General features: G+C 40.3%; 1 protein-coding gene across 1 annotated transcript in view; it reads right to left on the bottom strand.

Annotated features, from left to right (window-relative positions):
* Positions 1-23,527, bottom strand: part of LOC126065078 (terminal nucleotidyltransferase 4B-like) — a 72,551-nt gene that overhangs the window by 4,483 nt on the left and 44,541 nt on the right. Inside the window, 8 exon segments of the mRNA XM_049864743.1 lie at positions 15,670-15,860; positions 17,871-17,917; positions 18,164-18,237; positions 18,239-18,265; positions 18,388-18,514; positions 21,390-21,601; positions 22,360-22,448; positions 22,621-22,659. Of these exon segments, the coding sequence (XP_049720700.1) occupies positions 15,670-15,860; positions 17,871-17,917; positions 18,164-18,237; positions 18,239-18,265; positions 18,388-18,514; positions 21,390-21,601; positions 22,360-22,448; positions 22,621-22,659 (806 nt within the window).

Below are 23,527 nucleotides of genomic sequence, written 5' to 3'. Positions count from 1 at the left end.
AGGATCCTGGAGTTTTTTTCTCTGAAAAAAGTAAGAGTCTCCAGACTGAGGAACACCAAACACACACACCCCTTCCTGCCAGTCCTCTCTCCCACTCAGCTCCCAGGACAAAGGAAGCCAGGCCCTACCCCCAGGCTAGAGATGGAGGAACTCTCTGGGAAACCCCACCAGCCAGGTCCTAAAGATCCTCTCCTCACCCCTGACCAAGCCTGCTCACCCAGGGCAGCACAGAGCTGACAAACCACACTGATTGACACAGCACTTGCCACCAGGTTTTTAAACATGTGCAGGCAACCAGAAGCCTGAAGAGAGCATCTAACCCCAAAAAAAACTCCAAACAAACAAACAAAAAAAGCCACACACAGAGTTAAGAGACAGTACAGAGACAAAATTAACTGTTATTAATATTCTTAGATTCCAAAAAACTATACTGCAACCATGAAACAAAATAGGATACTATTTAAAAATAGGAACTTCTGAGGACAAAAGAAGACTTTAGAAATGAAAAACATGACAGCGGATATGAAAAATCAGCAGAAGGGCTGGAGGATACAGTTGAACAAAAAAGCCAGAGATGGGAAATAGGGAAGAAAAGATAAGAAAATTAGAAGATCAGGATATCTGAGCAACTGTGGAGTTCCAGAGAAAACAGAAGGAAGGAAAATAAAAATAAGAATTCAAGATTTTCCAGTCCTGTAAGGATGGGCAGTGCCAGATGGAAAGAGCCCATCCCATCAAGTGCCCAGTACAATGGATAAAAACAGACCCACCTATTTCCTATAAAATGGTGACATTTCAAAAACACTGGGAACAAAGAGAAGATCCTAAGTAACTTTCAAAAAGAAAAAAAAAAAAAGTCACGGTGTCTGCAGACTTCTTATAACATTGGAAGCAATACTTTCAAATTCCGAAGGAAAAATGTTTTCTAGCCTAGAATTCTATATCCAGCCAAACTGTCAATTAAGCACAAAGAGAAAAGGCATTTTTAGGTATTTACTGCCTGTGCACTCTTTCAGGAAGCTACCAGGGGAAGTGCACCAATGAAAAGAGGGAGTTTATCAAGAGAAAAGGCAACATGCACTACAGAGAACAGGAGCTGCAGCATAGGTGGGGTGGAGGTGAGGGAGAGACCAAGAGGTCATCCGTGCATCAGACACAGCCAGTCATAACTGCAGAACTCGCTGCTGAGAAGCTATCTGATGCACCTGAGCATTGGCAGAGGCTCAGAAAATTGGCAGAATTTCAAGTGAATTCGTGAAGTACATGGACAATTTGAAGAACAAAAAACAAGCCAACAAAAAAACTCCAGGAAAAACAAAAAGTGCAGAAAAAGAAAAAGAACCATTTTATTACCCACCCCTGACAGTACTATGGACACACTCATTCAACATAAACACTGACTTGGAGCTAAACAGAATTCAGTATAACTGTTTGGAGGCTGGGGCAGAGAAGGGATTCTTCAGGAGTGGTGGGAAGTCAACAGATAATTTCAAGAATTGAAAATCAAGAGGTGGCAACAGAAGCATATTATTTAGAGACATAGAGGTAAACACTCCCCACCAAAAGTGGCTACCTCGGGAGAGGGGGAACGTGGAGAAAGGGGGTGGTGGACAAGCTTTTACAACTCTTTGGCTTTAATTTATAACAGAACTCATGCCCTGCCCCGCCCACCTGCTTCTCACTTTCTTGGCGGACCGCTTCCAGCACCCCTCCAGCCTCCCCTGTGTCCTGCCTCCAGCCTCCGCTGTGTCCTGCCTATCCTGCCCGGCTGACTCACACCCCTCTCTCCAGACAGGCTTTTCCTCTGCTGTTTTTGTAGCTTACCTTCTGTCCCCGTTAGAGATGTCTTGAGTACTTACCACGCCTGACACGTGGAACCTTGATTGGATTTTAAAAAGCCAAGATGCATGGTATCATCCACCCTACAACTATTTTAAGGATTGCTCGTGCAAAGCTACATTTCTGAAGTAACCTGCTGGCATGATTTAAGTACAAAAGTGGTTTGCAAATGAAATTAAGAATTGATACACCATTTAAACAGGCCATTTGATACTTTTAATAACCCTCTCTTTGACTTTTCCTTTTAATGTCAGCCTGACCATATTTTTATATCTATTCTCATCTGTGCTTTGGATAGGTTCCTCTTTAATAATAACAGAAAAATTTTAATCCCATGTTCTTAAAAAAGATTTAGTGACTTGCTTTAAAACACACACTCAGACACAAGCTCTTATGCTATTTCCCAAATGGATTATTTCAGAGTATTACTTCCTTTGGGTCATTTAATGGTGTTTTTTTAGACCAGTAAGAAGTATAATACGCAGCATACCCAGTGCCGTCGAGACAATTCCTATAATAGAAGGTGGAAATATTCCCAAGCTAAAAATCAAAGAAGGTGCATTTTTGAGCTAAACTGGTAAATACAGGGCATCTCATAACAGACTTTTCTGAACACCAGTGATTAGAAATTACAGCAGAAATTCTACCATCACGTAACGAGAGCCTAAGAAAGCTTAAGATATTTCAAGGAAAATATCACCTAAAAAACATCGCTAGGCTCCTAGAATAAGGGGGACCACCACCTGGAATCTCCCTAGCTACCTTTCATTCTCTGTTCCCCCCCCCCGCCCCAACAAAATCTGAGGCAACTCTGCCTTCTCTGCCCCAAATAATTGGATTTTCTCAGCAGAGTACCCACCCTTTGCCCACCACATGACTCACTCCACTCTAAGACAGCTTCTTTCTAGAGGGAGTTTTACTTGCTGACGCTGTGGTCACTGAAGGGCCTTAAAAAGACTGAGCTGTGGGGGCAGGTGGTGAATGATCAATATAACTGATTTTTTTTCCATCAGTTTTGCTAAGGGCAAAAACATGTTATAAGTGGAAGTAAAATATAGGAAAAGTAGTGGGGCGCTAATTTTCAGAGGACCATGTTGTTAAATATAACATTTAAAGTAAGCTAGCAAAAATAGCAAAAGATGAAACATGTATCAAAGCAACTCATGAAAATCCACCTGAAAGAGTACAAAACTAGGGGAAACTTTCCCACTAAACTCAGTTCAGGAGAAAAGTGCAATCAAATAGCAATACTTCACAGAACCCCTGCTCAAAGTAAACGGAAAAATACTCCGCATTTTCTAAGAGCTTGTTAGTTTATGGAGCCCTGGTGGCGCAGTGGTTAAGAGCTTGGCTGCTAATCAAAAGGTCAGCAGTTTGAATCCACCAGCTGCTTCTTGGAAACCCTATGGGGCAGTTCTACTCTGTCCTGTAGAATTGCTATGAGTCAGAATTAATGCGACGGTTTGGGTTGTTTTTGGTTTGTATTAGTTTAGAAGGGCCTTGGAGTACCTGACATGTTAATTTACTATCAGCAATTTGCAAGCAAAACTCAGCATAATAAAAAGGAATGAAATACAGGAGACCTCTGTGTAGGGATATGGGAAGATCTCTGTGGTGGGTGAGTTGCAGAATACTGCAGCCTGATCCCATTTATATTAAAGGGCAAAAGACCCCTGAAACTACCTATGTGTGTATACTTATGTATGTAAATGCATAGAATGAAACGTAGAAGGGTACTTTGTAGCTCTGGGAGCTCAGTGGGATTAGGTATGAAGGGCTACGGTATCCTTTTAGATACTTTACATTGACATTTCCTCCCAGTAAACATACCTGTCTATTGTGAAATTAAGTAAATTCACTGGGTAGATGGACAAAGTTGTTCTGTATACTCAGCTGATTCTCTGATTCACCATTTGAGAAACTTCGGGGGTGCCATTTAAAAGGATTGTACTTCCAATACACGTTTCAGAAAGAAATCAGGCTGGAGCGGGCAGTCTGGTTATACTAGCCAGTTGTCTGCGCGGCTGAGCAACTCTTCACCCTAAATCCAGTGATTATATAGATGCAAACTAGGCGGCGTTCTCCTGTCCACCACTCAGGTCCACGCAGGCAGCCCCAATGCACCCAGAGGAGGGAGCAGAGTTGTGAAAACATCCTTTGCTTATTAATCCTGCTTCCCTCTTCTTTGCAGAAGCAAACTTTCATTATTCTATTGTAATGGTTTGCGTAACCTGTCAGTCCACCTCACCTGTGGTCAAGTATTTCAACTTCTTAGTGCAGTGAGTAGAGCCCCTCACGTTAAAGTGAAGGATACAACTGGGCCAGCATTTGCAAATAACCAAATTCTAAGGAGTCGGTTTCCATGAGTCTTGGAATGGCTGTGAGGAGGCAAACCAATATCACTGGCTAGGACCCAAGTAAGAGAAAACCACTATGCTAAAGCATGCTGGCATGAAAACCGGGGTGGGGGGGGGACCCAGTTCACAGAAATGTTGGCTATGCTCAAGAAAATCTCCCACTGGTCTAACCAGAGCTGTCTTTAGAATTGGAGGATAAATTTAAAAAAAAAAAAAAAGGAACTAGCCATTCAAGTCTTGCAGGAAGGCTCATACTGGGGTTTTGAAGATAAACGAAAGCACAAAGCCTGCCCTGAAAAGCAAGTCATGAATGATAAAGCCAGTGGTAAGCACTGGGGGCAGGTTGCGTAAAAATGCAGTTTATAAAAATTTCAAGGCAAACAACTGACACCTTTAAAGAAATTGTTAACTTCAAAAAGCTTCCAGGCATGCAATTCATTCATGATATTCGTAACTGGTGCCTAGTTACAGGACTTCAGGAACTATCGAGATCTCATAAATCGTTTGTATGAAATCTCTTTTTCTGATAAATTACGTAGTGCCTCTGAAGCAGTAACTAGATAACATGGGAAAGCTTTCAGGATGACTTCAACCTCCAGCCCCTCACAGGAGTCTGCATTTCTTTAACACAGAAGGCAATGCCAATCAAAGAGGAAAATAAATGAAAACATTAAAAATCGAGCACTTGTTTCATCAAACTTTCTAAACATGTGTATCTATAGTATATTCCACTAAAAATGTTAATGTCAATAGTCCTTCACATTTTATATCCAGAAAGAAACCACACTCTCTGCACCTCACTTTTCACCTTTCACAAGGGGCATTAAGACAGTGCTTTTCAGTTTTTCCAGAAAAGTGTGAAGACTCTGATACTTGTAACAACAAGTCTTCGGTTTATATAAGGATTACAGGACTTTCAGAAGACTTTTATAAAATCAGAGGGCAGTCTTACAACACTCTTAAGTAATTCAATTAAACTGTGTCCTCTCTGGAGACCTGCCCTATTATCAGGCCCTGTGACATCTGGTGCAATGAAAATTACCCAGGCCGTTGGAACTAAAAGAACTTGAGTTAAAATGTAAAAGTAAAGGTGATGTACAAATATCAAGAAAAACTTTCACCGAAATACACAAATTAAGAGAATACCTGATTTCTACACTACCCTCTATTCTTATTGATATGGCTAAAGTGTCTCTCCGTAAATTCAGGCAATAGCCCAAGCTAATAATAACCCAAGGAGGTGTTCTGTCTCCTCTCCCTGGTTCATCTCCTTCAGGCTAGTAGACCATAAACTAGATTAAACTTAGTAAAGCACACACTTCAGTAGAAAATATAAAAGGCAGATACCCAAAACCCAGTGCCATATAAAAGGCAGATACTTAAAAAAAAAAAACCTGAGAGTAAAATAAACACCAGTTTATTAACTAAAAGCTGTCCTTAAATAAATGTTTAATTCCAGATATCAAATAAATCAGCAGACTTTATAAACAATCTTCCTGAGAAATAATCTTATCAATAGCAATTGATAGAGATGTTTAGCTCCGTCTCTTTGATGAAAAAAAATTGTTGCTTAAGGTATGAAGTCAAGATAACTCACAAGAAGGTGGTCAAGAAAAAGGCTTCTTGGTTATGTCAGGTCTGAAGTCATGACAGTAACTTCCACAGTAACATCTGGCTTGTTTCCTAGTTATGTTAAATATCAGGTAGCATATTAAAATTTGTTTCCTAGCATTTATTCCATCCATACATGTTTTGACAAAATGCAGGCTAGCTAAAGTCTAGAGATTGAGACGCTGAGGCAAGGTGAAGACAATACCTCCAAGGAATGACTGACACAAATCTTTGCCCCCGCTTGAATGCTGTATCATTTTCTAATATGAAGACCAACTGTGTCACTGGTGAAAATTACTATAACACATGACTATTAAATATAACTTTTTACTCAAATTTAATAGAGCCATTTATATAATACTCTGCTCACAAAATACTTTATGAGATGTTGCTTTTCACTAGTTAAAACAACTTAATGACCTGGGAGAGTAAGAGCTGATGGATAAGAACAAATCTTTTGATCATTAATTTTAACATCTCAGTATTTGTAATCACAGCAAAATTGGGAATGTCTTTTTTTTTTTTAATAGTTTACCACTGAATTTTGAGAAGTTAACTGAGAAGCAAACAAATTCCCTATACACATTCCTAGTTAGTGTCTGAAACTAAAAAATAAATCAACAGCATGTTATAATTGAAGGAACTGATCGGTTTCAAATTATAGGTCAATATTAAAATTGAGATATATCGTGAACAAAAAAAAAAATCAGTGGAACGTCAGTGATACCTGATAAAACCCAAACCCAGTGCTGTCAAGTCGATTCCGACTCATAGCGACCCTGTAGAACAAAATACCTGATAACGTGACTTCTAAAGAGCGACCTCGACAACTGCATCCTAGTCACTAGGGAGGTTTCTGTGATGAACACGTTATATCTACAGGGTCCTGCAGTTCACAGCAGCCACGCTCTCTTCTGACCCGCCTGCATTTCTGGAAACCCCAAACACCGGTCCCTAGGTTAAGGCAAACACAACTCACACTTACTAGTACATGGGGGAGGGAACAAGAAGAAAACGCCTGGAGATATGAGATCCCACAGGGAAAAACAAGCAACGTTCTCCCCAGTGCCCTTGTTTTACTCTGTGAAGACTTTATTCAGGAGCACCTGGAGCCAGAGCAAATAACCAAATATTAATGAGAGGCTCAAAATGCCAGCAAAGAGGAAACACACTCAAAATAGGACAAAAAAAATATAATATGATCAACTGTTGGACAGGGGGTGGGCAACTACATATAAAAACCATAGATCCCATAGACCAGACCTAGATTTGAAAACCAAACGCTACATCTCCCAAGAAAACAAGGACATTAAAAACTGGGCACCTTCATCAACGTCTTAAAATTGGAGCGGAAAAATGCATTTATTTACCTTTATCATCAAAGTATAACCGTTCAGGTTTTGTGCTGACACCTCTTTGCTCCATCAGCACCTCTAAAAACTAGGATGTAACTCTTTTTTTTAGTTACTTTTTAAAGTGCTTGCACACTGACCAGGTACACATACGTGACCACCAAAGCAATGTCACCACAGTGAGGCAGAATTTGTAAATCGTGTCTAACAGGTACCAGCAAAGGACGGCTAGGATTCATCGATGTGGGTGGGCTATAATAGCTACCTGACACGCTTCTGGTATAGTCACAAGAGCTTTATAAAAAGTACTGAAACTCAAAAAAGAAATAAGGCAGGAGTCAAACACAGATGGAACGTGCAAAACAAATCAGCGGGCAAACTAAAAGTTCTTGAAAGTATTTTACTTCAGGTTGAAAAGTGAACAGCGTCCACACCGTTCATCGCAAGACACACAGTATTCACCAACGCAGCGCTGGTCATTTGAGGAAATGTACACACCTCCATTTCTCCTTCATGCTTTTTGTTTCAGAAAGACACTGTTTACCAAAAAGAAGCTTGGACAGTACAGGAAAAACTGTTTTCCCAATACATTTATGAAAACCTAAGATTCCCAACGGAATCAAGATGATCTTCCCGTTACCAACACCTTAATATAATCACATGCTTATTGAAACACTAATGCCCACGTCGTAAGAGTACATCTACTTTCAACCATGAGGGGGATTCTTACAAAAAGCCTTCAGTGTGGTCAATGTAACATGGATCTCTGCAAGTATTAAGTGTCTGAAAATAAATAGGCAGCTAATACTGGATCTAATATTATTTTATAAACAACTGTTCCCTTAGCAGTTAACACAAGTCTACACATTCACAATCGTCCTAGAAAATAAATACCGTGATGATGCACAATATATTATAACAAACTAGCTTCAAACAACAAAAAAGCTCAACATCTGGATAAAAATTCGGATCAGAATAAAATGTGACTCTGAAATTTAAAACACCGTCAAAATAACATCACATTTAAAAACCTGCAATTCACACGAGTATTATGAGTTTCCAGTTTCGGAACACATTTTTCATGAATTAAAATACGAACATATTGAAAATGTTCATTTCCGTGATGACATCAGTTTTTGTCTTACTTTAGCATTATTTTCTTCATAAAAAGTTGCACTAAGTGTCTGCAAATGGTCTGATTGGTCTTATTATTTCATAAATGTATACGAAAGAAATTTCTAAAAACCAATAATAAAAAATGTATGTGCATGTGTATATAAATATATAATTTCATCTCAGAAATGGCTATATTCAACAGAGCCACACACATAAGAGCTTTCACCTTGAAAAGAAAGCATTTTTCAGAAATATCTCTTAAATTCTGTAAAAGATTCCCAACTGAGTTTCAAACTCGATAAGTGATGAATAACAGAATTACACATCTCATTTGCACTCAAAGCTGGCCATGACCAAAATTTACAGTATGCTTGAAACAAGTCAGTGTTTTAAAAAAGTTTTAATTGAAGATAAAAATTCCATGGAAGGAGAGGATAAAGAATGGGATGACAAGAAGTATTTGGTCTTAATAAGGCAATACAAAATAGATCTATTATCAAAGACCATTTAATTTTTAAAGATAAACAATACTAGTTATCTAGTGCTGCTATAACAGAAGTACCACAAATGGATGGCTTTAACAAACAGAAATTTATTTTCTCACAGTTTCAGAGGCTAGAACTCCAAATTCAGGGCGTCAGCTCCAGGGGAAGGCTGTCTCTCTCTGTCAGCTCTAGGGGAAGGTCATTGTCATCAATCTTCCCCTGGTCTAGGAGCTCCTCAGCACAGGGACCCCAAATCCAAAGGACACACCCCTGGCTCTTCTTGCTTGGTGGTAACGAGTGCTTATCTCTCTGCTTGATTCTCTCTCCTTTTATCTTTTGTAAGATAAACGATGATGCAGGCCACTCCGCAGGAAAACTCCCCTTAGATCAAGGCTGTAACCTGAGCAACGATGTTACATCCCACCCTAATCCTCTTTAACATAACCTATTCTTGCCTCACTAACCACAGACAGAGATTAGGATTTACAACACATAGGACAATTACATCAGATCACGAAATGGAGGACCACCACATAATGCCGGGAAGCATGGCTGAGCCAAGCTGACACATATTTCTGGGGGCCACTATTCAATCCATTACAAATACCAAAAACATAAAGCACAGTATAAGAAAATCATTTTTTATGGGTATGATTTAATTAAAGCTGTTTGCAGTTATTCTCTCCCACAGTGGTTAAGCGTGAATTTAAGAAAGACCAAAAGATGAGGCAAACCAAAAGGCCAGCAGTTCGAATCCCCAGGCACTTCTTGGAAACCCTATTGGGCAGTTCTACTCTGTCCTATAGGGTCGCTTGGAGTCAGAATTGACTCAATGGCCATGTGTTTTGAACAATGAGGCAAACACACAGAGGCAGCACACAGGCCAGAGGAGCCAGCAGGTGAACGTCTGGGGGCGCTGAGCTATCACTGTAACAGGAAGGGGACAAGACTCAGCTTTTTTTTTTTTTTTTTCATATTAGGAAGAAAGAAAAAAAGACTGCAAAGGAAACAAATAGAAAGCCACATGACTGCCCACTGCCCAAGACGACAGCACCATAGACCACAGCTGCAAGTTAATTCTCAGGGATGACAGAGGGTTTTCGGTGTTTGCACAAAGCACATAGGATATATTTTTTTTTTCACAAAATAAAATAAACATCATTTGCCACCATAAACCTTTTCTTTAGAGAGGAAAAAATTTTGCATCAGGTCACAAGGTTCTATTAAGTCATTCCAAAGCTGAGGAAAACAAATTGAGTCATAGAACTAATCACTTCCTTATATATGGATGTGAAGATGACAATTCAGATTATTTTTCAAACTAATCCTCAGAAAAACCTGTTCACAATTTAAACAGGAATGTTATGTAAAAAGCCTTAACAAATTCACTCTTACCACTAATGTCAGTTTCCTATATGGTCTTCTATAAAAAAAAAGATGGGAAATACATGCAAAATTAAAACAAAACCAAAACACGGACAGATCGTTTGCCCCTTTGGCCTCGGGATTTCCTATAAGGGACCTTTGTTTTCCTTCCTCACCCCGTCCTCTGAAACTGTTTTCTGTTTCTGTTTTTTTTTTTTACCCACACTGAACACTGTTCCTGGTGACAGCATAAAGCCAACGAGAAATTTATTTATTTTACATTCAAGCTTTAAATCTTAAAATGACCCTGTTGTAGCATAAAAACCAAAAAAAACAAACCCAGTGCCATCGAGTCAATTCCGACTCATAGCGACCCTATAGGGCAGAGTAGAACTGCCCCGTAGAGTTTCCAAGGAGCGCCTGGAGGATTTGAACCGCCAAACCTTTCGTGCGCAGCCATAGCACTTAACCACTACGCCACTAGGGTTTCATATGACTTATCAAATGAGCAGCCTTTTTCCCCCTTTTTGCTTGCTTTTTGCTTTTGTGAATGAGCCCTGGTAGCACAGTGGCTAAAGCACTTGGCTGCTAATCAAAAGATCGGTGGTTTGAACCCACCAGTGGCTACCCAGGAGAAAGATACGCAGTCTGCATCCATAAAGATTTACAGTCTTGGAAACCCTACGGAGCAGTTCTACTCTGTCCTATAGGGTCTCCACGAGTCGGAGTCCACTCGATGGCAGTGGGGTTTTTGGTTTTTTGCTTTTGCAATTGTGGGTCTTCATGATTCATTCTGTGGTGAGCTGGGAAAAAACGCACTTGCTAAATCAATGTCTGAACAGCGTAAGGCTCCTGGATGTCTTCCAGGAGTCCCTATCCAACTGTCCTGAGCATGAGATCACTGCACACAGAAGATCGTCCACTGGACAACGCCTACTATTTGCAAAGGCCTGAGAGGGGCATCCCGCCGGTGTTTCCTCTTTTTGCTGTGGAGATACTGGTTATTTGATTTGCCTTGATGCTGTTTGTTTGTCATCAAGGAACCAAGGCTTGTTTGAGTTGTACCTTGGAAGCCTTTGCTGGAAGAACAAAAGAGCCTTGCTGATGCATGCTGCAAAAAAGGAAAGTGGCCAAAAAGACATCAGGGCAGCAGATGAAACCAGGTACTGTTCTAAGAGCTGAATTTGGGGATGCTTTCAGAACTTTATTTTATATTTTCAGAACTAGGAATATGCTGGCAGGAAGCTACTGTACTGAGCACTGATTTACCAGCAGGCACACAACGATGTTACACGCAAACACAACTTCTGGGATAAATGAGCTTCACCCTCTTGGAGCTTAACACTTTCACATTATTTTTTCATGGTAATCTTGAAAACATAAGCCACTATCTCGCATTCTTACAGACTATATTATGTGAACCTTTTCTCAAGGAACCTGTTGTGGATTGTTGTGTCCACAAAAAATATGTGTCGACTTGGCTAGGCCATGAATCCCCGTATTGTGTGGTTGTCCTCCATTTCATGATTGATGTAACTTTCCTATGTGTTGTAAACTCTAATCTCTGCCTGTGGCTAATGAGGCAAGATTGGGTTATGTTAAAGAGGATTAGGACAGGATGTAACACCCTTACTTAGGTCACATCCCTGATCTGATGTAAAGGGAGTTTCCCTGGGGTGTGGTCTGCATCACCTTTTATCTTAAAAGAAATAAAAGGAAAGAGAGTGAGCAGAGAGTTGTGGACCTCATACCACCAAGAAAGCAGCACCAGGAGCAGAGTCTATCCTTTGGACCTGAGGTTCCTGTGCAGAGAAGCTCCTAGGCCCAGGGGAAGATTGATGAGAAGGACCTTCCTTCAGAGCTGACAGGGAGAGAAAGCCTTCCCCTGAAGCTGATGCCCTGAATTTGAACTTGTAGCCTACTAGACTGCGAGAAAATAAATTTCTCTTTGTTAAAGCTATCCTTTTGTGGTATTTCTGTTACAGCAGCACTAGATGACTAAGACAGAACCTATCAAACAATATGCCCACAATAAACCGCCCTTCTGAAGGTGCTGCTAGGGCATGAATGTGCACCATCAGCTCATGGTCGTCACAGCTGGAGGCTCCTTGAGCTTTCTCTGACACCAGTCTCTTGTTAGCCCTGTCACTTTAATTGCTATTTTTCTAAATGACTAAGGCTGTATATATAAAGTGGCTTCTGAAAGTCAAGTCAGAACCGAAGTGACTGACTTATCTCTCCTGCTCAGAGGCCTTTGCCCATAGACCCCACTGGACTCAGGGAGGTGAGACGGCCTTAGGCAGAGCCCTGTATCAACTGGCTTCTTCCTCTCATTACTCCTGGTTACATAATAATCTTGGGCAGCTAAGAAACTTAAAATACATGATCTCTGTAGCCTTTTAAGTCAAAGTTAATGCTAATTAAGTGACCATGACTGACAGCTGATTGATCAAGTCAATGCAGCTAGGTACTGAATATCAAAATAGAAAAAAGGACAGTTATCCCCAGAGATGCACAAAGCTGCCATGAAGTCATGCAAAAACCTCATTTGCATCTATTTCAAGTACAGTTGAGGCCTTTATATACCTTGACATGATTATTTTTTATTTTTTATTGTGCTTTAAGTGAAAGTTTACAAGTCAAGTCAGTCTCTCACACAAAAACTTATATACACCTTGCTCCATACACCCAATTGCTCTCCCCCTAATGAGACAGCCCACTCCCTCCCTCCATTCTCTCTTTCCATGTCCATTTCACCAGCTTCTAAGCCCCTCCACCCTCTCATCTCCCCTCCAGGCAGGAGATGCCAACATAGTCTCAAGTGACCACCTGATCCAAGAAGCTCACTCCTCACCAGTAACCCTCTCCAACCCATTGTCCAGTCCAAACCCTGTCTGAAGAGTTGGTTTGGGAATGGTTCCTGTCCCGGGCCAACAGAAGGTCTGGAGGCCATGACCACCAGGGTCCTTCTAGTCTCAGTCAGACCATTAAGTCTGGTCTTTTTATGAGAATTTGGGGTCTGCATCCCACTGTTCTCCTGCTCCCTCAGGGGTTCTCTGTTGCGTTCCCTGCCGGGCAGTCATAGGTTGTAGCCGGGCACCATCTAGTTCTTCTGGTCTCAGGATGATGTAGTCTCTGGTTCATGTGGCCCTTTCTGTCTCTTGGGCTCATAATTACCTTGTGTCCTTGGTGTTCTTCATTCTCCTTTGATCCAGGTGGGTTGAGACCAGTTGACGCATCTTAGATGGCCACTTGTTAGGGTTTAAGACCCCAGATGCCACTCTCCAAAGTGGGATGCAGAATGTTTTCTTAATAGATTTTATTATGCCAGTTGACTTAGATGTCCCCTGAAACCATGGTCCCCAAGCCCCTGCCCCTGCTACGCTGGCCTTTGAAGCATTCAGTTTATTCAGGAAACTTCTTTGCTTTTGGTTTAGTCCAGTTGTGCTGACCTCACCCATACTGTGTGTTGTTTTTCCCGTCACCTAAAGTAGTTCTTATCTACTATCTAATTAGTGAATACCCCTCTGCCACCCTTCCTCCCTCCCCCCTCTCATAACCATCAAAGAATATTTTCTTCTCTGTTTAAACTATTTCTTGAGTTCTTATAATAGTGGTCTTATACAATATTTGCCCCTTTGCAACTGACTAATTTCACTCAGCATAATGCCTTCTAGGTTCCTCCATGTTATGAAATGTTGCACAGATTCCTCATTGTTCTTTATCGATGAGTAGTATTCCGTTGTGTGAATATACCGTAATTTATTTATCCATTCATCCGTTGATGGGCACCTTGGTTGCTTCCATCTTTTTGCTATTGTAAACACTGCTGCAATGAACACGGGTGTGCATACATCTGTTTATGTGATGGCTCTTATTTCTCTAGGATATATTCCAAGGAGTGGGATTGCTGGATCATATGGTAGTTCTATTTCTAGCTTTTTAAGGAAGCACCAAATCGATTTCCAAAGTGGTTGTACCATTTTACATTCCCACCAGCAGTGTCTGAGTGTTCCAATCTCTCCACAGCCTCTTCAACATTTATTGTTTTGTGGTTTTTGGATTAATGCCAGCCTTGTTGGAGTGAGATGGTATCTCACTGTAGTTTCGATTTGCGTTTCTCTAATGGTTAATGATCATGAGCATTTCCTCATGTATCTGTTAGCTACCTGAATGTCTTCTTTAGTAAAATGTTTGTTCATATCTTTTGCCCATTTTTTAATTGGGTTATTTGTCTTTTTACAGTTGAGTTTTTGCAGCATCATGTAGATTTTAGAGATCAGGTGCTGATCAGAAATATCAAAGCTAAGAACTTTTTCCCAGTCTGTAGGTAATCTTTTTACTCTTTTGCTGAAGTCTTTGGATGAGCATAGGTGTTTGATTTTTAGGAGCTCCCAGTTATCTAGTTTTTGTTCTGCATTGTTAGTAGTGTTTTGTATACTGTTTATGCCATGTATTAGGGCTCCTAACATTGTCTCTATTTTTTCTTCCATGACTTTTATTGTTTTAGATTTTATATTTAGGTCTCTGATCCATTTTGAGTTAGTTTTGGTGCATAGTGCGAGGTATGGGTCTTGTTTCATTTTTTTGCAGATGGATATCCAGTTATGCCAGCATCATTTGTTAAAAAGACTGCCTTTTCTCCCATTTAACTGTTTTGGGACCTTTGTCAAATATCAACTGCTCATACGTGGCTGGATTTATGTCTGGATTCTCAATTCTGTTCCATTGGTCTATGTATCTGTTGTTGTACCAACACCAGGCTGTATAATGGCTTCTAAAATCAGGTAGAGTAAGACCTCCCACTTTGTTCTTCTTTTTCAGTAATGCTTTATTTATCTGGGGCCTCTTTCCCTTCCATATGAAGTTGGTGATTTGTTTCTCCATCTCATTAAAAAATGTCATTGGAATTTGGATCAGAATTGCATTAAATCTATAGATCGCTTTTGGTAGAATAGACATTTTTATAATGTTAAGTCTTCCTATCCATGAGCAAGGTATGTTTTTCCACTTATGTAGGTCTTTTTTGCTTTCTTACAGAAGTGTTTTGTAGTTTTCTTTGTATAAGTCTTTTCCATCTCTGCTAAGATTTATTCCCAAGTATTTGATCTTTTTGGGGGCTACTGTAAATGGTATTGATTTGGTGATTTCCTCTTTGATGTTCTTTTTGTTGGTGTAGAGGAATCCAACTGATTTCTGTATGTTTATCTTGTAACCTGATGCTCTGCTGAACTCTTCTATTAGTTTCAGTAGTGTTCTTGAGGATTCCTTAGGGTTTTCTGTGTATAAGACCATTGACATGATTTTTGATGCTGAATCTGTAACAAGGCGGGTTGGCTGGGGCATCACATAAGGACTGGCCTCTAGAGTCCCACCGAGGCTTATGTTACAATAGTGTCCCTTAAACACCCTCAAGACATCCTTTTACCAGAAGCACTGTCATGCTTTGGAACCTCTCAGGGCAAAACAGGCTTGCCGTTTAACCTAGAGTTTTCTTCAAACCCATCATGTATGTTAGTCACATATAAGAATTCTAAATATTACGTGCTAACAATTAAAAACACAAATTCCACTGTTGGTGCTGTTGGGTGGGTTAGTGGCTTGGCTTGGGTGCTCTGCATCTTCCCGACAGCCTGAGAGGACTCCGAGGCCACATCTTGGGAGCCCACCCGGTTCCCAGTGGACTGACGGCAGAGCAGCTGTTTCAGGGTTTTGCGTGGTGTCACATTGAAATCCTAACACAAGTTACATGAGTTATAAAATGACATATTAATACTCTAGATATTCAATGAAGAAAGGAAAACCATTTCAGTTAAGTACTCTCTGGACTCAACTTAAACATCTGGAAGTTAAAGAAAGCACATGGAGATATTCACAAAATTAATTGCTTAAGAAAAATTTTCCTCCAAACATTTAAAGTGACTTATTTTGTCAGAGGCATCTGTCCATCGTCAAGTCCACTGTCCACGTCTGAGCTTGTTCATCAGTCCTGAAGGAGCTCACAGAGGTCCAAGTTTATTTGCATTTTGGGTTCCAGAAAATGAACCATGGTATATTGGAAAGAGCATGCTAAAGGGTAGGGAACCTAGGTCCCAGGCCCTGGCTCAATGCCTTCAGCTGAACACAAAACGATTGGTTTAAGAGGCTCGATCTCTGAGAGTCTGTGCTCACAAATCAGTGGTCCCTCCAACCAAACGGCATGCGGCCATGGGCATCCCAGAGATAATAGGCTGAGCCCCACCTGCTCTGGGCTGCTCCCGGCTGTCACTGTGCTACTTCTCAGGTCCCCACCCTTCGCCCTCACACTCTACCAGCGTCTCTGAGTCACACGCGCTCAGTTGCTATTCCTTCCTGTCTTGAGGCCAGCTTTGCTTCTGCCACTGTGTCTGTGCCATCGAGCTCAGTGTTGTAGCCTTCACAACACTGCTCTGGGAACCAAAAAGGCACACAGGGAGACCCCGCATCTGAGGATTTATTACTCCATGATGATACACGGTCATCATTAACAACATAAAATTCTGTCCCTTATATATTTGAATTACTTTTTGTCATACACTTAATGAAGTCAAAATTCAAATAATGGGTAAGCCCATTTTAGATCTCAGTTAAGTCAACTGAAAATTGGCCTTGATAAAGGAAAGTAACTTAGATGTAATTGACACTTAAAATTCCATCAGGACAGAGACAGAAAGTAGAAGAGTGGATAGCAGGGGACGGGAGGGAGGGGAAGTGTGCAAGGGACTGCTAGCAGGTACAGAGTTTTTTGGGGAGTGATGGAAATGTTCTGGAATTCGATAGTGGTGGTGGTTGTACAACATTTTGAACCTAACGAAAGCCACTAAATTGTACACTTCAACTAAAACAGTGAATTTTATATTATGTAAATTATATCTCAGTTTTTAAAAGTTCAATCAGGAAGCTCATTATTCTGAGTGCAAGAAGCCGTCCACAAAAGCAGACGTACTGTATGGCTCCATTTACATAAAATTCTGGAACAGAAAAAACTCATCTGCAGTGCTAGAAAATATGAACGGTGGATGTCCCTGACGGTGGGAGTGGGGCGTGACTGGGAAGGATCGTGAGGGAGCTCTCTGGGGTGATAGTCATATTCTGTATCTTGTTAAGGCTTTGGATTGCACGTGTATATTTACACGATGAAAATCAGTGAATGTAAAGATTTGCCCATTTCCAAAACCAAAAAACCAAATCCATTGCCTTCAAGTTGATTCTAACTCATAAAGACCCTATAGGACAAAGTAGAACTGCCCCATAAAGTTTTCAAGGAGCGGCTGGTGGATTTGAACTGCACTGTGCCACCATTTCCTTACATGTCAATTTTATATATAAAAAAAAAAAAACTATAAACAGTTACTGAACTATGCCTAATGATATACAAGCTGCAGTGTTTTGGAGGACGTGTACTGATGTGTGCAAATTACTTTAAAATCTACCAAAGAATAAAATGAATTAATGAGTAAGGAGATGGATAGACAGGTACATGATAAGCAAGTAAAACAGTAATGGTGGAATTAGGCGGTGGGCGTATAGATGTTCACTAAAATTCTTTTGCCTTTGCTGTATGTTTAAAATTTTCCTAATAAAACATTGGGAAAAAGTACAATCGTGAACACTATTCAAACTGCCCAGAAACAAAAAAGAAAATGAGCTCCTTTTACCTCTAGACAGAGTAACCTAGCAACAGAACTCCTGAACTTACAGGCTTAGAAAAGCCGTGTTTTTAATACTACATCACTCGAGCTGGACTGCGTGGCAGAAGAGGAAGACGCTGGACCTGATGAAGAGTTTGAAGAGCATTCACTGAGCAATTCCGAAGTTTTACTTCTACATTTCCCAAGGGCTTCGTTTTCTTCAGATAGATATTATTACATTTATCGAACTGCTGAGCGTCTGCTATCAAGGTAACACCTTTTCCCAAAAGAGTGGCAAAAGATTGGAAAACATTTCTTTCCCTTAAATACACAACACAACATAGAAAGCCTCTAATACTCGGTCAGTCGATGAACTGAAACAATCTTACCATTGCACAAAGGCTCCAGCCTATCCTGCAAGCTCCAGTTGTCTGATACCCAATCTCTCCATGTGGCAAATTTTCACCCATGGCTGTATTCTACCTAGTACACTGTATGTGTTTAAAAAAAAAAGGACAGGGCTGGTGGTGGGAGGGAGGTTATCACATTAATTTGAAGATCAGAAGCCACAACCAATCCTGACACAATGGGCTGATTTTACTTAAAGGTTTACCTCTCCGTTTCATTGTTGGGATGGTCCTTTGCTATTGGCCATACAGCATGACTCAGAACACCATAGTCAAAATCAAAGGCCTGTTTCAATGACATGGCCCCATAGGAATCCCTTCCAGCATCAATACCTTAAAAGAAATGTACCCATAAAACAGTTAGCTTTCTAAAAAATAAAAACTATTAATTGAAAAAAAAATAGTAAGCTTGACCATTGCTTAATTTAAACTAAATATGCATGGACGTCTTCATTTATAAAACGAAATTCCAGCCTCCAAGAGGGGTGATAGCGGTCTCTGCGAGAGCTGCATCCAGAGGCTGAGCTGCCAGCTGTCCCAGGGCTCCTTGCTCTCTGAACCTGTCTAGCTGCAGTCAGTACTTTGGTGTGGAGTATAAGTTGCCCTCAATGCATTCTGGCCCAACAAGGGCTATCCTATAAATAAACAGTTATGCAAAGCTGTCTCTTCTCTCCTAAAGGAGTGAAAGCAATGTAAATTAGAACTATCTGGGTTTTGTGTTTCTGTTACCTGTATAGCTATTTCCCCTGCTCAATTATGAGCTCCTAAAAAAAAAAAAAAAAAAAAAAAGCTTTTTTTAAAAAGCAAGGCCGTGTCCTATCTGAAAAATCCTAGTGTCCTTTGCACAATGCCTCTGCACAAAGTAGGCTCCCAGTGAATATTTCCTGAATGAATAAACACACAGCACTGTTCACGTGCTCAGACAGCTCAATAAGCCAGAACAGGGCTCCCAGACAACTGGCATTCCTCTTAACTCCCTTTTCTGACTCACTTTTAGAGTTTACGCTCTAAAGGAAGTGACTAAAAGCATTTCCATTGAAGTCTGATAATGCAGAGTCTAAATAGTTTACAATTATGTCAGGATAAAAAATGTCCAGAAAAACTAGGATACAAGCAAGCAAACAGCTTCGTGAAAGTATGGGAGGAACTGCTTTTCCTTCTCTGCTCACTTTCATGCCAACATCAAGTTAGAAAGGCACAGGGAGACCACGCAAAATAAGAGCCAAAAAGTAGTTCAAAAGAACAATAGTCTCCTTGAACCATTTTGCTCATGAATCCAGAAATATGTCACTGTGCTCACTGCCTCCAAGGACTTCAAACTCATCACACTGAAGCCCTAGCTGACAACTGGTGTGAATAGCAGGCAATGAGAACACAGAAAGAAGGAAAGAAGCCCTCATACTGGAGAGGCACACAAACCTATCCACGACCTGGTCTCCTTTGCTTTTGAAAGTCAAGTGGATTGTACTCCCAGTGGGATGTGCGTAAGGTGTTTTTTCTGGTATGTGTATTTGTTTGTTTATGACAGATTTTGATGGAAAAAGTATGACAATTTGAACTTGTTGTTGTTAGGTGCCGCCAAGTCAGTTCCGACTAATAGCCACCCTGTGTACAACAGAATGAAACACTGCCCGGTCCTGCACCATCCTCACTATCTTTGTTATTCTTGAGTCCATTGTTGCAGCCACTATGTCATTTTCATCTTGTTGAGGGTCTTCCTCTTTTTCACTGACCCTCTACTCTACCAGGCATGAAGTCCTTCTCCAGGGACTGGTCCCTCCTGATAACATGTCCTAAGTATGTGAGATGAAGTCTCATTATCCTCACTTCTAGGGAACATTCTGTCTATTCCGCCATCTTGGCTCTGCCCTCTAAGGAGCATTCGGGCTGTACTTCTTCCAAGGTAGATTTGTTTGTTCTTTTGGCAGTTCATGGTATATTCAACATTCTTCGCCAACACCACAATTTAAAGCCATCAGTTCTTCTTCGATCTTCCTTATTCATTGTCCAGCTTTTGCATGCATATGAAACAACTGAAAATACCATGGCTTGAATCAGATGCACCTTAGTCCTTAAAGTGACATCTTTGCTTTTTTAACACTTTAAAGAGGTCTTTTGCAGCAAATTTGTCCAATGCAATGTGTCGTTTGATTTCTTGACTGCTGCTTTCATGGGTGTTGATTGTGGATCCAAGTAAACTGAAATCCTTGACAACGTCAATCTTTGCTCCGTTTATCATGATGTTGCTTATTGGTCCAATTGTGAAGATTTTTGTTTTCTTTATGCTGAGATGTAATCCATACCGAAGGCTGTAGTCTTTGATCTTCATTAGTAAGTGCTTCAAGGCCTCTTCACGTTCAGCAAGCAATGTTGTGTCATCTGCATAACGCAGGTTGTTAATGAGTCTTCCTCCAATCCCAATGCCCTGTACTTCTTCATACAGTCCACCATCTCAGATTATTTGCTCAGCATACAGATTGAATAAGTATAGGGAAAGCATACAACCCCGACACACACATTTCCTGACTTTAAACCACACAGCATTCCCTTGTTCCATTCAAATGACTGCCTCTTGGTCTATGAACAGGTTCATCCTGAGCACAATTAAGTGTTCTGGAATTCCCGTTCTTCACAATGTTATCCATAATTCGTTATGATCCACACAGTCGAATGCCTTTGCATAGTCAATAAAACACAGGGAAACATCCTTCTGGTATTCTCTGCTTTCAGCCAGGATCCATCTGACATCAGCAGTGATATTCCTCATTCTACGTCCTCTTTTGAATCCAGCTTGAATTAATAGCGGTTCTCTGTTGATGTACTGCTATAGCTGCTTTTAAATGATCTTCAGCAAAATTTTGCTTGGATGTGATATTAATGATATTGTTCAATAATTTCCGCATTCGGCTGGATCATCTATTTTTGGAATAGGCATAAATATGGATCTCTTCCAGTTGGTTGGCCACATAGCTGTCCTCCAAATTTCTTGGCATAGATGAGTGAGTACTTCCAGCGCTGCATCTGTTTGTTGAAACATCTCAACTGGTATTCCACCAATTCTTGGAGCCTTGTTTTTTACCAATGTCTTCAGTGCAGCTTGGACTTCTTGAAGTTATTCCTTCATTATTCATCCAAAGAGTTCAAAATACAATAAGATGAATGACACGCCCTCTCTCTGCATGCTCACCAATTTGCCTAATTTCAACACCTGGTTGTAAAGGATCTTCTGTATAAAGCACTGACGGCCTGGAGCCATCACATATTTTTCTCCCTTCATCTTTGGCCACATGTGAACCACCATCCTTTACCTGGAAGCCAGTCTTTAAATGACTGAAGTGTTGTCCAGATAATTCAAAGAATTCTATGAAGAGAACACCATAGTCTGTGCTGGAGATGTACACATCTTCCCTAGGATGTAATAAAAATAGAAAAAAGGAAGAAATCACATTGGATTTTCTCTAAACTATCAGAATGGAAGGAAATATGACATTCTAACTCATGTAAATAATATTATTTATTATCATGTTAGCTTAGCATAGCCTAGCAGCCAAAAGGGAATGATATGTTCTAAGCAGAGAGTAGTTAACAGAGTAACAGCAGCTATTCTGCAGTTGAAGAAAACACTAAAGCCCCATGGGTGTGAAACTGGTGAGGACAGTTTCTAGGGATAGATTTTACAGCTGCCCCAGGACGCTGATGTGGCTCTTGTCCCAACACATCAGGGAAGTCATTCTGACTCATGGGTAGAATCAGGTTCTTGGCAACCCTGTGCCACACTCGCTTACCACACTAAGACTTCCAGTTCAGATGGCAAGTCTCAATTCCAGTTGAACTTATAAGGTTAGTTGCTTAGAAGATAATCTTATTTTTGGCATATATACCACTCTTCACATTTACGGAAAGCAAGCCATGTCTTGGCATGTTAAAATTTGCAGTGAAAAGTTTCAACAGCATTAGAACACATAGGATTAAAAACAAAATATTTTTAAGAGTTTTAAAATGCTTATTTGCTAAATTATAAAAAAAAAAATTACTTAAAGGGAAAAGCCATAAGTAATCAAGAAAACACTCCAATTAAAGCTTGATTTAAACTTTTCCCAAAATGATTTCCCAATTAATTTTTTTTCTGGTGTACTCTCTGTTAGTCTACCTAGCATAGTATACTAATATGACTTACCCGAAGGAAATTGACTGCCATTAAAAAGAGACTATAAGAACCATCTCCTCCCATAAGTACTTCATTAAGGTCCCTCTGTATTAAGAATTGGAGCCCTGGTGGTGCAATGGTTAAGAGCTCGGCTACTAACCAAAAGGTTGGCAGTTCAATTCCACCAGCCACTCCTTGGAAATCCTATGGGGCAGTTCTACTGTGTCCTCTAGGGTAGCTATGAGGTGGAATTGACTCAAAGGCAATGGATTTCGTTTGGTAATAAGAATTATTTCAATACTAAAACCAAGTATAGTAATACAGGATATTTCTGAAAAAGAAATAAAATTGTATTTTTGATGAATTCCCGTATTAGTAATAGCTCTCAGCATTAACAGGGGCATAAACTGGTCCTTGCATAGTTCTACTCTGTCCTATAGGGTCACTATGAGTTGGAATCGACTCGACTGCACTAGGCTAGGTTTTAGGTGCATTACAAAATAAATTTGGTGGAGATAGGCCATGTATCTAATTTTCTATTTTAAGAGAAAGCTATAGAAAAGTAAGCTATACGTAACTGAGGGTTACCATGTGCAGGAGTCCCTGGGTGGCACAGGCAGTTAAGTGCTCGACTGTAGCCAAAAGGTTCAAACTACCAACCTACCCAAAAGCACGTCGGAAGACAAGCCCAGTGATCTGCTTCGGAAAGGTCACAGCCTTGAAAGCCCTATGAAGCGCAGTTCTGCTCTGCACACCTGTGGTTACCATGAGTCATAGCTAACAACAAAACAATGCGTGTATAATGTGCTATTCTTTTTGTGCTTAAAAATTTCAAAACATGGATAGGCAAGCCAAAAATTAAAAAAAAAAGAAAATTGATGGTGGTAAATTCTAGAAAGCTGATTTAAGCATCTGAAGTGTGGGAGTGATGAGCTTTTCAATACCCCTTTTTATTGTTATGTTTCTTATCAAGCCTATTATTTTCAATTAAAAAATGCTGCTTTCCTGGGAAAAAGAAAATCTATACACACACACCACCACCACCAAAAGAGTGGAATTATGTATAATATTTCTTTTCTTTTCCTGGTTTTCTATACTTTGTTCATTTTAACAATGAGAATATAAAGTTTACAACTTGATAAAGCAGTTAAAATTTTTTCTTACCAAAAAAAAAGAGGAGCGAGAGAGAAACTATAGCT

This window comes from Elephas maximus, chromosome 21 (assembly GCF_024166365.1).
Source record: "Elephas maximus indicus isolate mEleMax1 chromosome 21, mEleMax1 primary haplotype, whole genome shotgun sequence".
Taxonomy (NCBI): Eukaryota; Metazoa; Chordata; class Mammalia; order Proboscidea; family Elephantidae; genus Elephas; species Elephas maximus.
Note: the sequence above shows the minus strand (reverse complement) of the source record. Positions and strands in the feature narration are given on the sequence as shown.